The 13089-nt window shown below is 53.9% G+C and overlaps 1 protein-coding gene across 1 annotated transcript; it reads left to right on the top strand.

Moving 5' to 3' along the window:
* The first annotated feature begins 4 nt into the window (after positions 1-4).
* Positions 5-10673, top strand: DCST2 (DC-STAMP domain containing 2). Its single transcript, XM_049781604.1, has 15 exons — positions 5-260; positions 513-683; positions 877-978; positions 1213-1410; positions 2308-2373; positions 2934-3222; positions 3467-3624; positions 3998-4025; positions 4090-4235; positions 6121-6288; positions 6373-6473; positions 8325-8455; positions 10149-10165; positions 10367-10460; positions 10535-10673. The coding sequence occupies exons 1-15, from the start codon at positions 5-7 to the stop codon at positions 10671-10673; spliced, it is 2064 nt and encodes a 687-aa protein (XP_049637561.1).
* The last annotated feature ends 2416 nt before the right edge of the window (positions 10674-13089 follow it).

Here is a 13089-nt window from a genome sequence, read left to right as displayed (position 1 = left end):
CAACATGAAGGCCGACACGAAGCGCCAGGAGCTCCAGGAACCCAGCATGACGAGGACAATAGTCCGGAGTGTGGGGGGCTTTGTCCTCGGCCTGTCCTTGGCCACAGTCTATGGGACCCTGGAGCTAGTGGTAGAAGGACGCAGCCCTTGGGGGTGCCTGGTGGGCACCTTCACCTTGGCGATCTTCCTTGGCCTGGGCATGGGCTTCTCTCGCCAGGTCCGAGTCTCTGTTCTCCTGGTGCTACCCCAGGCCTTTTCCAGTGAGTAAGGGCAGGGTATAGGGACAAGATGGAGTTTCGAGACTCATTCTAGTTTTAAAGGGGGGGGAGGGTGGAACATACCTGGTAGTGCTCAAGGATCACTCATGGCGGGTCTTGGGGATCATATGTGATGTTGGGGTTTGGACCCAGGTCGTCTGTGTGCAAGGCCTTCCCCACCATCTCTCTGGTCCCAACACATTCTGTAGGATTGTTAGGGCTGGGTTCTGCTTCTGAGGGTACCATCGCCCGCAGAGCATGGCCGGATGCTGTTCTTGGTACTCGCCTTTGGATTGGTGCTGCAGGGCCCTTGTGCCAACACCCTTCGCAACTTCACCCGGGCCAGTAAGGCTGTGGCCTGTGGAGCAGAACTGGCCTTGAATCAGACAGCCCAAGCACTGCTGCGAGCCCGGCAACCCCTCGTCAGTAAGAGCTTGTGCCTCCACTCTGCTCCCCTCTTCTCTCTGGCAACCCCCAGAGTGTCCAGTCACAGGGACAGCCTTATTGCTGGTCCTCTACCCCACTACCCAGGCCTCCCCATCTAGCCACTGCCCTTCCCCACAGCCCCGTGGCTACTCCAAGACTTAGTCCCTAAAGTGCCACTGCCCTGGTCTCCCAGGCGCCCTGAACAAGATCAAAGCCATCGTGATGAAGGCCAAGGAGGTGGCCGACTGCGTGCGCAAGTTCTTCCGCTCCATCATGGATGGCGTGAAGCACGTAGGTCAGCAGTCTTCACACTTGGGGGTTTCTTGCAGGAAATATTCAACCCCTCCAGCCTCTTCACCCTGATCCCTGATCCCTGGGTACTAGTAGCTGCTACTGCAGCTGTTCATCAGGGCCAACCATCGGCCGCCCCCTCCACCACCCCCATATGCTCTGAGCACTGTCTGAAACTCCCTGGAAAGAATCTGGTCTTTCTACTGGCCTCCAGCCCCAGCCCTGTCTCCCACCCCAGCCAGGGCCCTGCGGAACGTGTGGTACTGGCTCCTGCACATCGGAGACGTGTGCAACGCGGAGCTGGGCAACCCCTATATAAAGTGTGCACAAGTCTTCGACAATGCCAAGGACCAGTGCATGCAGCTCATCCCCAGAGCCTACTACCTGTGCTACGTGCTTACACCTTTCAAGTTGGTGCTGTGTGGGTTGGCCAGCGGTGAGGGCGCTGGGAGCTGGTGGGCAGTGGCAAGGGGTGGGCAAAGGAGGGCTTGGTTGGGGAGGGCTATAGGGCTGCTGGGGTGAGCATGGAGGAGTAGGTAGAAAAGGAACTGAAGGGGGTAGAGCAATAGTACAGCGGGTAGAGTGCTTATCTTGCATGGAGTTCAATCCACAGGATCCCATATGGTTCCCCAAGACTACTGGGAGTGATTCCTGAACATAGAGCCAGGTGTAAGCCCTAAGCACAGCTGTGTGTGCCACACACACACCAAAAAAAAAAAAAAAAAAAAGAAAGAAAGAAAGAAAGAAAGAAAGAAAGAAAGAAAGAAAGAAAGAAAGAAAGAAAGAAAGAAAGAAAGAAAGAAAGAAAGAAAGAAAGAAAGAAAGAAAGAAAGAAAGAAAGAAAGAAAGAAAGAAAGAAAGAAAGAAAGAAAGAAAGAAAAGAGAACTCATATGGTGTGGGTGTAGTGAAAGGAAGACGCCAAAAAGACATTGAGGGGGGCTGGAGCAGAAAAATAGCACAGCAGTAGGACAAATCAGGGTTTGATCCCCAGCATCCTATATGGTACCTTAAGCCTGCCAGGATCCATTTCTGAGTGCAGAGGCAGGAGTAACCCCTGAGTACTGCAGGGGTGACCCCCCAAATAAAGATGTTGAGGGGGAGCCAAGTGATAAGACAAGAGAAGGCTGTCACCTTGTATGTGACTGACAGGGTTTTATCCCCAGCAGTACACGGGGTCCCTGAGTCCCTTGAATAATTCCTGAGTCCAGAACTAGGAGTAAGCCCTGAGCATGTTAGGTGTGGTCCAAAAACAAAACAAATAAAAGACATTGAGCCCTTAAGCAGCAGGAGACAAGGGCTCCCACAGCCCCTCTGATCCACTTCTGGTCCCAGTGGTCCAGGTGTTCTGTGTGATCCCGCAGTACGTCCAGCCCTTCCTGCGTGAGACCATCGGCACCCGTGAGTGGCCCCTTTGGCCCCTGCAAGAGGGAAGTGTCTTGCCGGCCCCTTCCCCTGCTAGACCCAGGCCAATCCAGGGGGGCTCCTAGAATGGCTCAGACATAGAAACAGGGAAGAAACCCAAAGGCGATTGATTTTAACATTTCTGAGCTGGACAGGGCAGAAAAGAACAACTGAGGGGCTGGAGAGATAGCACAGAGGCGCGCAGCTGATCCAGAGCCAATGATGGTTCAAACCTCAGCATCCCATATGGTCCAGGTGTGACTTATGAGCACAGAGCCAGGAGTAACTCCTGAGCACTGCCAGGTGTGATCCCCCCCAAAGAAGAAAAAAGAAAGAAAAGAAAAAGAACAACTGAGGGTGGTAAAATGGAGCAGTAGGCAGAGAGGGCACTTGCCTTGCAGGCAGCCAGCATAGCATAGGGCACCCATCACTGCAAGGAATGATCTCTGAACACTACTGGGTGTGGCCCCAAAACAAAAACAAACAAACAAAACGGGGTGGGGGCAGGGACGGGGAAAACTGCTGTAGCCCATCCTGCCTTTGAGCCTGTGTGCCAGATCCTGGGGGTCCCCCCAAACCTCCTGGGCTCTTCCCTGCTCCTCGCTCACCACTGCCCTGGTCCTACTGGCCAGCTGTGATAAAACTCATTAACCGCGTGCGGCGGGAGTTCGAATTCAACATGACGGCCACGCATCATTTCTCCGTGGACCTCAATGCCTCGCGGAGCCTGTCACAGGTGGCGCTGGACCTGCAGGAGGCCGTGGGCCTGAAGGTGCACCGTGTGCGGGAGATGCTGGCGCTCAGGGGCAACAGCACCCCGCTGCTGCTCATGTTGCTCTACCTCCAGTGAGTGGCATGGGGTGCCAGCGGGCGGCCTGGGAAGATGAGGATTATGGGGTGCTGGAGGTGCTGGTGGGTGGGTTTGGGTCCTGGAGCCCCAACCCTGGGGGAGGGGAGAGGCTCAGGCCACTCCACTCTCCTGCAGAACCTGAGATTTGTGTGTGTGTGTGTGTGTGTGTGTGTGTGTGTGTGTGTGTGTGTGTCTATCCGTCTGTCCGTCTGTCCTAAGGACTCATCCCTTCTCATGCAGAGCTCTGTTCTACCGGTACCGGTACTTGAACTGGGACCATTTTGACAACGTCTACATTACCAACCGCTTCCTGAGTATGGAGGCCCGTCGTGCCAAAGCCGGGCTGCCCACTGTGCTGCCCCTCAGCTCCCAGGAGGCGAAGCACTACATCCAGCCGGGTGAGAGTGGGGCCAGGCCACACTCCAAGGCCCTAAGCCTGATCCCCAACACAGACAGGCCACAGGGACACGGGTCTGTGTGTGTGTGTGTGTGTGTGTGTGTGTGTGTGTGTGTGAGAGAGAGAGAGAGAGAGAGAGAGAGAGAGAGAGAGAGAGAGAGAGAGAGAGAGAGAGAAAGAAAGAGAGAGAGAGAGAGAGAGAACACAGCTGAGGTTTCTGGGAACACCCAGAATGTTCACAGGACAGAAGAAAGTGAGAAGAGGACAGGGGAAGTTTTTAGGTTCACCCTACTAAGCTCCTGGCTACTAGAATGAGCCTCTGCAGCCTTCTAAGAGGCTCCCACCCACTCTTCCCCGGGTTCTCCTGCTTACAGGATTCCTTCTTCAGAGAACAGAGCTGGGGTGCATGGTAGGAGATTGGGGTGCCTCTTTCTGACCACCCCCCAGGCTCCATCTTTTTAACCAGGTGGGAACAGACGCTCTACTTCCTGGACACCCTTCATCTTATCCGCCATCTCCTCCTGGCACTACTGCTGGTCTTCCTGGACTATGCCGTCTTCTGGGTGCTAGACCTGGCACGGTACCACCTGCAGGGAGAGATCGTGGCCCGAAGTGAGTCTCCCTACCTCTCTCTCCACTCCACCAGGAGAGAGTTTGAGACCCAGTACATTCATTCACCATTACCTGATATGGTTCCCCCATTTGGGAGGGAGGTTGGGCCACAACACCTGGCAGCGCTTAGGAATTAGTCCTGGCTTTGTGCTTAGAAGTTGCTCCTGACAGGCTCTGGGGACCATATGGGATGCCAGGATTCGAACCGGGGTTCGTTGTGTGTTGGCCACGCGCAAGGCAAATGCCTTACTGCTGCTGTGCTTTCGCTCTGGCCCTAGTTCTTCCATTTTTGACCGGCCTGCATACAGAGTCCAGTGCAAAGTAGTTAAGTGCCTTAGGACCTGAGAGATAGGTACAGTGGGTAGGGCCCTTGCCTTGCATGCAACTGACACTTGTTCAGTCCCTGGCACTGTGTATGGTACCCCTGAGCATCACCAGGAATGATGCCTGAGCACCACTGTGTGTGTCCCCAGAAGAGGAAAACAAGGCTGTAGCTTACCAGAGTAGTTTCACAAGCTATAGAATGGCAGACTGGCTAGGTTCAGGTCCCAGCTCTCTGTTTGCCTTGACCTTGAATCAGCTGCATAACCTTGCAGTGCTTCAGTTTCCATAGCTGAGCCATGGGTAACGAGGTCGCCACCGAGCAGAGAGATGACTCGGAGATCTGAGAATGTGCTTTGTACGTGGGAGCCCTGGGTTCATCCCTGCCTCAACACTGTGCTGGTTGAAACTTCTGAGCAAGGAGTATTGCTGGGTGTGACCCAACAACAACAACAAAATGATAATAAAAATTGCTAACAAAGGGGCTGGAACAATAGCACAGCAAGTAGGGCATTTGCCTTGCACACGGTCGACCCTAGTTTGATGCCTGGCAATTCATATAGTCCCCTGAACCTGTCAGAAGTGATTTCTGAGTGCAAAGCCAAAAGTAATGCCTGAGCACTGCTGGGTGTGGCCCCAAAAGAAAACAACCAAAAAAAAAAAAACAAACAAACAAAGCCAGAAAGTAGTACAGGGGTATGTCTCTTGCCTTGCACGCAGCTGACTCAGATTCCATTGCTGGTGCCACATAGGGTCCCTGAGCAGTCAGGAGTAATTTCAGAGCACAAAGCCAAGAGTAAGCTCTGAGAACTGCCAATGTGGCCCCAAGAAAAAAAGCAAAACCAGAAGAAAAAGCAAAATCAAAGCAAAATGAATGAGAACTATTAAGTCCAGTACCTGCTACATGGTCAGTATCCTGAAGCTGCTAGTTTTTTTGTTTGTTTTTGTTTTTGTTTTTTGTTTTTGGGTCACACCGGCAGCACTCAGGTTACTCCTGGGCCTATGCTCAGAAATCACTCCTGGCACGCTCGGGGGACCATATGGGATGCCGGGATTAGAACTATTGATCTTCTGCATGTAAGGCAAACACTGCTATTTAATAAATACTTCTGGGGACTGAAGAGATAGCACAATGGTAGGGTGTTTGCCTTGCATGCAGCCTACCTAGGACAGATGGTGGTTTAAATTCTAGCATCCCATATGGTCCCCCATGCCTGCCAGGTACAATTTCTGAGTGCAGAGCCAGGAGTAACCCCTGAGCTCCGCCGGGTGTGACCCAAAAAACAAAATAAATACTTCTGGAGTGCTTCAGAGAACAGAGCACAGGCCCACAGACAGACATCTGGGCCATTTCAGAGCCAGTAGGCCAGAAGGTGACCAGACACTGGTGCCAGGCAGCTAGTCAGTCCCAGGAGCCAGGGCGGAGTCTAGGCTTCTGGTATTAGGAGGGGTTCTGGTGTTCCAAGGCCCAGGAGGATCAGGGGCTCGACATTGTCACCTGGCCTGCTTCCCCCTCCCCCTAACTGAGTGGGGAGGTGCTCCAGAATGTCCTTGTCTTATGCAGGCCCTGTACTGGTCTCCATAAAGGTGAAAGGTGAAGGCTACACAGGAACCATTTTTCAGGACCTGGTGTCGGCCTTCGAGGTCTTGCAGCGAGGTAACATCAGTGTCTTGTCTCGCCGCTGCCTCCTGCAGCCCTCGGAGCCTGACTCCACTAGCTACATCGTTATAGGTATTGGTGGGACCTTGCTGGGCCTGGCCCTGGGTGGAGGCTGAGACTGGTACCTGCTCCCACTTACTTCCTGCTGTGCCCCAGGTGCCATGTACGGAATGTGTTTCTTCGTCACTCTGTTTGGCAGCTATATCAGCCGGTTGAGGCGGGTCATCTGTGCCTTTTACTACCCGTCCAGGGAGCAGGTGGGGCTCAAGGGATCCCCCCTCCCCTGATGCTCAGCTCCTGTCTGTCTTGTTCTGAGGGACCGTAGAGTACTTCAACAATAGTTCTTCCTCTCTGTAGGAACTCCAAACCAAATCACCTATTGGGAGTTCTCTGACTCTATCCCAAAGGGACTGGGAGGGCAACAGGGTTGCATGCTGCTGACCTGGGTTTAATCCCTTAAACCCCATATTATCCTCGAACCCTGCCAGGAATGATCCCTAAACTCTGAGCCCAGAGGCAGCCTTTAGCACTGAGAGGTATGGCAGGAAGGCAGGAAGGCAGGAAGGCAGGAAGAAGGAAGGAAGGAAGAAGGGAGGGAAGGAAGGAAGGAAGGAAGGAAGGAAGGAAGGAAGGAAGGAAGGAAGGAAGGAAGGAAGGAAGGAAGGAAGGAAGGAAGGAAGGGGGAGGGAAGGAAGGAAGGAAGAAGGGAAGGAAGGAAGGAGGGAGGGAAGGATGGAAGGAGGGAGGGAGGAAGAAGGAAGGTGGAGGAAGGAAGGAGGTAGGGAGGGAAGGAAGGAAGGTGGGAGGAAGGGAAGGAAGGTGGGAGGAAGGGAAGGAAGGAAGGAAGGAGGTAGGGAGGGAAGGAAAGAAGGAAGAAGGGAAGGAGGAAGGGACAGAGGAAAGGAAGAAAGGGAGGAAAGGAGGGAGGAAGGGAAGGAAGGAGGGAGGAAGGTAGGGAAGGAGGACGAAAGGAAGAAAAGGAAGGAAGGAAGAAGGAAGGAAGGAAGGAAGGAAGGAAGGAAGGAAGGAAGGAAGGAAGGAAGGAAGGAAGAAGGAAGGAAGGAAAAGGAAGGAAGGAAGGAAGGAAGGAAGGAAGGAAGGAAGGAAGGAAGGAAGGAAGGAAGGAAGGAAGGAAGGAAGGAAGGAAGGAAGGAAAAGAGCCAGAGTGATAGCAAAATGGGTAGGTCATTTGTTTTGCACACAGTTGATCAGGTTCAATCTCCAGCATCCTGTAAGGTCCTTCAAGCCAGCCAGGAGTGATTTCTGAGTGCAGAGCCAGGAGTAACCCCTGAATGCTGCCAGGTGTGACCCAAAAACGCTCCCCCCTCCAAATAAAGGAAAGGAAAGGAAAGAACAATTGACACTGTTCAAGGAAGACTAGGCTTCCTTAGACAGAGCTTGACTCCAATTTGGTTAAAACTTCGGGTGGCGGGAGGAGGGCTGGAGCCATAATACAGCTGACAGGGCTCTTGCCTTGCAGGGGGCAGTCCCAGGTCCAATCTCCAGCATGCAACCCTAGCCAGGAGTGATCCCTGAGGGCAGAACCCTGAGCATTGCTGGGTGTGGCTCCCCAAAGCAAACTTGGGTGGACGTTGAAGAGATAGTATAGTGGGTAGGGCACTTGCCTTGCACACAGCCATCCAGGGTCCATAGTGTCCTGAACCCCATCAGCAGTGATACATGAAGGGTGTGCCCTTCCCAACTAACCCCAAAGACCTCAGTGACCAGGCACCATGCTGTCATGTTGAGGTGCATGGAAGCTGGGGCCTATGTCTTTTCTGACCAGTCATTTGCCTATTCCTCATTATCTGCTGGTCCTCAGCTTGGCCAGACACTGTCTGGAACTCTTAGCACAGGGCAGGCTAGATGGGCTTCTCCACAGACACTCCAGTTACAAAGGATTCTTGCAGGCAGGAGGAAGTGCCTTGGAAAACCAGGAAGCAAGGAGGCAGACAGCCTCCTAGAGGTCCTCCTAGAGGACAGGTCTTAGAGTCGAATCTGAAGAAACCCAGAGGTGTTGAGAGGGGAAACTCAGGGGAAATGAGTAGGGTGAAGTGATGGGGGGCTGGAACAGAGGCAGCAGTGGACACCCCATCTCTGCCCCCTAGGAGAGGATCTCTTATCTCTACAATGTGATTCTGAGCCGCCGAAACACTCTGTCTGCTGCTCTGCAACGCACGGTACTGAGGCGGGCAGCTGACCAGGGTTATATGAGTGCCTTCCAGGTGCTGGCCCAGAGGTGAGCCCAGGGACTAGGAAGACAGGGCAATAGGGAAGACATAGCCTCACAAGACACTGACCTTGATTCAATCCCCAGTATCTAATATGGTCCCCTATGCACTGTCAGGAGTGATCCTTGAGTGCTGCTCATGGCAGGTAGCTAGCCAAAACTTAAACCAAAGGAAAAAAAAATTAGGGGCTTAAGCGATAGCACAGTAGCTAGGTATTTGCCTTGCATGACCCAGGTTCGATCCCTAGCATCTCATATGATTCCCGGAGCCTGGAGCGATTTTTTTTGGGGGGTCACACCTGGCAGCTCTCAGGGGTTACTCCTGGCTCTATGCACAGAAATTGCCCCTGGCAGGCTCAGGGGACCATATGTGATGCTGGGATTCAAACCACTGTCCTTCTGCATGCAAGGCAAATGCCTTACCTCCATGCTATCTCTCCGGCCCCACGTAATTTTATTTTATTTTTTTTGCCAGGAGAGATTTCTGAGTGTAGAGCTAGGAGAAACTCCTGAGTGCCACCAGATGTAGTCCAAACACTAAAAATAAAATAACTTCTGGGCCCAGAGAGATAGCACAGCGGCGTTTGCCTTGCAAGCAGCCGATCCAGGACCAAAGGTGGTTGGTTCAAATCCCGGTGTCCCATATGGTCCCCCGTGCCTGCCAGGAGCTATTTCTGAGCAGACAGCCAGGAGTAACCCCTGAGCACCGCCGGGTGTGGCCCCCCAAAAAACAAAAAATAAATAAATATAAAAACATAAAAATAAAATTACTTCTAAAGTGGGGCTGGAGCAATAGCACAGTGGTAGGGCATTTGCCTTGCCACAGCTGATCCAGGATGGACCTCGGTTCAATCCCCGGCATCCCATATGGAACCCCAAGCCAGGAGTGATTTCTGAGTGCATAGCCAGGAGTAACCCCTGAGCTTCCCCAGGTGTGGCCCCAAAACCGAAAATAAATAAAGTGGGGCTGGAGATAAAGTACCGTGGGTAGTGAGCTTGCCTTGTAGTGGCTGACCTGGGTTTGATCATGGAACCACATATGGTGATCTGAGCCCCACCAGGAGTAATCTCTGCATGCAGAGCAAGTAAGACCTGAATAAGGCCTCAGCAGATGTGGCAAAAACAAAACAAACAAACAAACAAACAAAAACAACAACGGTCAAACCCTTGAGTGAGTTGAAAGTTGGTTGTTTGCTGCTTCTGCTAAAATCCTAATTTAAGGGCCAGTTTGCAAGCAGGAGGCCCAGATTGATGGCATGGTCCCTGGAGCACTGCTGGTGTAACTCCCAAACCAAACCCAACTAAAGCAAAGAAAACGAGGCTAAAGTCAGAAAAAACCACCCAACCCACCCAGAATGGAGGCTAGATAGGAGAGGAAGTGTTGTGCTCTCCCACCCACCCCCACTGTTGGGTGAGAATTGGGGGAAGTGGGGAGTGGAGGGAGGAAGGCCCCCCCTCCCGCATCCCAGGAGGGCTGGCTGCTAGGCTGCATAGGTCTCCAGGGCAGGAGAGCAGAACTGAAGCTTGTGGGGTTGGGAAGTGCACAGGAGTTGGGGGTTCAACTCACTGGGGCTCCTGGCTCTGACTTCAGGTGCATGTGCTTTGCCCCATATCTGAGTCGTTTTTGGCTACCCAAATCCTACTGCCTTGGGTGTGGACAGACTCTGGATCAGGTGGACACAGAAAGCTTGGTGCCCTGTAGTACCCCAGGCTGCAAAGGTGAGGTGTTCCCCACAAGAGTCGCCCTCATTCAGGGGACCCTTCCATTCTGGGTTTCCTCCTCATTCCCCTTCCTTAGGAGCAGAAGTCTCCCAGGAGAACTGTACACACTGGTTTCCCAAGAGGATAATCCCAGGGGAGGCAGGAACAGGGAACGATGGGGAGGCAAGGGGCTGTGAGGACTCCCCTATTCCTGTCCAGGTCTCTTCTGCCTCACTTGTTTTGGCCTCCTGGACAACACCTGCCCTGTGTGCTCTGCCCCGCTCTCTTACCAGGGAAGAGTGGACCCGGAGGGGTGAGTCTGGCAGGGCAGGGGGCCAGTGGGATCTGTGGCCAACTTGAGTGAGTTGAAAGTTGGTTGTTTCCCAGGGACTCCAGCGAGGAGGAAGGACCTGGGCTCTGGTCTGCCATGGCTCCGAGGAAGAGCCCAGAGCAAGAGTGGCTGCTGGGGGAGGCACCCCCCAGAGCAGGCAGCCCTAAGTGGGCCTCCAGCTCTGAGTCCAGGTGAGCAGGAGCAGCGGAGCATCACTGGACGTGATGGGGTCTCAGGTGCTGGGAGTCTGAGGGGAGGGAGGTACCATTGCATCAAGTCCGTAAGTGGAGTCAGTCAGGAGTGGGAAGCATGCCCCAAGGCAGGGGCAGAGAGGGCCATCAGCAAGCAGGGGGCGCTGAATGACCAGCTGGGGATGGAAGGAGGGAAGATCTGGGCTTGGGGGCAACCTGGAGGGGAGCTAGGCTGAGGCCGGCAGGAGTGTGGAGAATTTGAGATATTCAGTGGGGGAGGCTAGAGGGTGGAGAATGTGGGAGATAAGGTGGGAAGGGGGATGGGGAGACGGACAGGGCCTTGGCAGTTTTTGGCCTTTGCCGACCTGCCGGAAGGCAAGTAGAAGCTGGCTAGCCGGCCGGGGGACTGGGGAGCTGGCTGGAGGTAGAGCTTACCCAAGGTCTGGAGCTGAGTTTGGTGGGCAGGGCCTGAGTCTGGGAGCTTTGGGAAGAGGCCCCAGGGCTGCCAGCGGAGGGACTGGGCATGGCTGGGACAGGCAGGGCTTCTTGGAGCTCGATTGAGGAGGCTATTGACATATTGCAAGAGACACTAGAGCAGGGTGACCTGAGGAGGATTATGGAGGCGGATAGAACAGGAAAGGAGCTGCAAGAGCAGACAAGAGAAGGGAGAGTGGGCTTGGGGCATGCTCTGAGGCTGGCCTTTGGGCTAGCAGGGGAGAACCAGAGTGGCTGTGGGGCTCCTTCCCCTATCTTTTACCTGGGTCTGAGGCATGGTAGGCAGAGAAGACTGAGACTGAGAAAAGGGGACTGTGGCACAGGGAACACCCCCACAGTTTGATCCTTTATAAAAACCATAACTGCTCTAGCTTACAGAAGGAAGCTGGAGGGTGAAGAGGAGGGAGTAAACTGCTCAGAACCCCAGGCTTTAGGGGGCCCAGTCAGTGGGTCCTGCCAACCTGTGTGGCAGGACACCAGCCTCGGGCAGGAGGGGAAAGGACAGGTTCAGGGGAGCAGTCACGCCCCCTCGATTTCTCTGGGGATTTGGAGTGAGGAGGGCCTCCTGGAGTGGAGAAAGGACTCAGGGTGTGGGCGCTGGGGTTGGGATAACTCAACTGCCTGGGGGAGTGAGCACAGAAGCCATGAGGAGGGAGGTCTGATGTGGAAACCCTGAGCTGTAAGGACTGACCTGGACTCTGCAAGGTGGTGAATATGGTTAGGATAAGGTGGTGGAAATTGGAGCAGTTGGGGGGATGAGATAGGGAGAACCAGGGTGTCTATGGAGCCAGAATGATAGCACAGTGGGTAAGGCCTTGCATGTGGCCGACCCAGGACAGATCCAGGTTCGATTCTCAGCATTCCCTGAGTCTGCCAGGAGCAATTTCTGAACTGGAGCCAGGACTAACCCTTGAGAGCTGTCGGGTGTGGCCTAACTCTCCCCCCTAAAAGAACCAGGGTGTCCTTGGAGATAATTGGCTTTGGAGAAGAGAAGGGCTGGGCTGGACATGCCATCAAGGGTAAATGGTACATGGGAAAGGAATGGCCCATCTACAGTCAGCGAAGGTGGCAAGGGTGATGCAGCGAATGTCTGAGTAGAGGGAAGGTCACAGGGTCAAGGGGCAACACCCTATATGGGCATGGCTCAGGCTGCCTGAGGAGTGTGGGACACCACTTGCAGCACTGGGGACTTGGAAAAATGTCACTGGTCAGCTGCCCCTGAGGACAGGGACCTCGGTCAGGAAGGAGAGTGAGCTGAGCAGAGACTTGGGTCCAGGGATGAGGCTGAAGGCAAAGCTTTGGTAGAGGTTTCTACAGGGCTTGATGGGATAGAAATCTGGGTTGGGGGCCCTCGAGAGATAGTACAGCGGTGTTTGCCTTGCAAGCAGCTGATCCAGGACCAAAGGTGGTTGGTTCAAATCCCGGTGTCCCATATGGTCCCCCGTGCCTGCCAGGAGCTATTTCTGAGCAGACAGCCAGGAGTAACCCCTGAGCACCGTCGGGTGTGGCCCAAAAACCAAAAAAACAAACAAACAAAAAAGAAAGAAATCTGGGTTGGGGGCCAGATGGCACAGTACTTGCCTTGTACCTGGTCAACAACCCTGGTTTGATCCCAGGTACCACATAGGGTCCCAGGAGTGATCCCTAGCAGTCTGCCCTGATGTGGCCCCCAAACAAAACAAAAAAGGACAAGCTGGTTGCCAGTGGGGGCAGCGTGAACTTTGTGCAGCTTTTTGCATCACACATAGGGTAGTACTTGGCAGCTACCACTGGTTAAGAGCTTGGGGGTTGCTACCAGTGATGTGGTGCTTCAGGCGCGCACCCAGGTTGGGCGCAGGGTGCCCAATCCTTAGATTATGCCCCCAACAGGCGTGGTCACTTAGGTCTCTATGGAATTGTCTGTCCTTCCACCACTCTGACCTTGG

Source organism: Suncus etruscus, chromosome 10 (assembly GCF_024139225.1).
Source record: "Suncus etruscus isolate mSunEtr1 chromosome 10, mSunEtr1.pri.cur, whole genome shotgun sequence".
Classification (NCBI taxonomy): domain Eukaryota; kingdom Metazoa; phylum Chordata; class Mammalia; order Eulipotyphla; family Soricidae; genus Suncus; species Suncus etruscus.
Note: the sequence above shows the minus strand (reverse complement) of the source record. Positions and strands in the feature narration are given on the sequence as shown.

What these genes read in the sequence shown, in the direction of transcription:
- DCST2 (XM_049781604.1), top strand. Translation starts at nt 5, where the DNA reads ATGAAGGCCGACACGAAGCGCCAGGAGCTCCAGGAACCCAGCATGACG. An exon ending in GCTGTGTGGGTTGGCCAGCG is followed by an intron (nt 1,411 to 2,307) that starts GTGAGGGCGCTG and finishes TTCTGGTCCCAG; the next exon opens with TGGTCCAGGTGTTCTGTGTG. An exon ending in CACTAGCTACATCGTTATAG is followed by an intron (nt 6,289 to 6,372) that starts GTATTGGTGGGA and finishes GCTGTGCCCCAG; the next exon opens with GTGCCATGTACGGAATGTGT.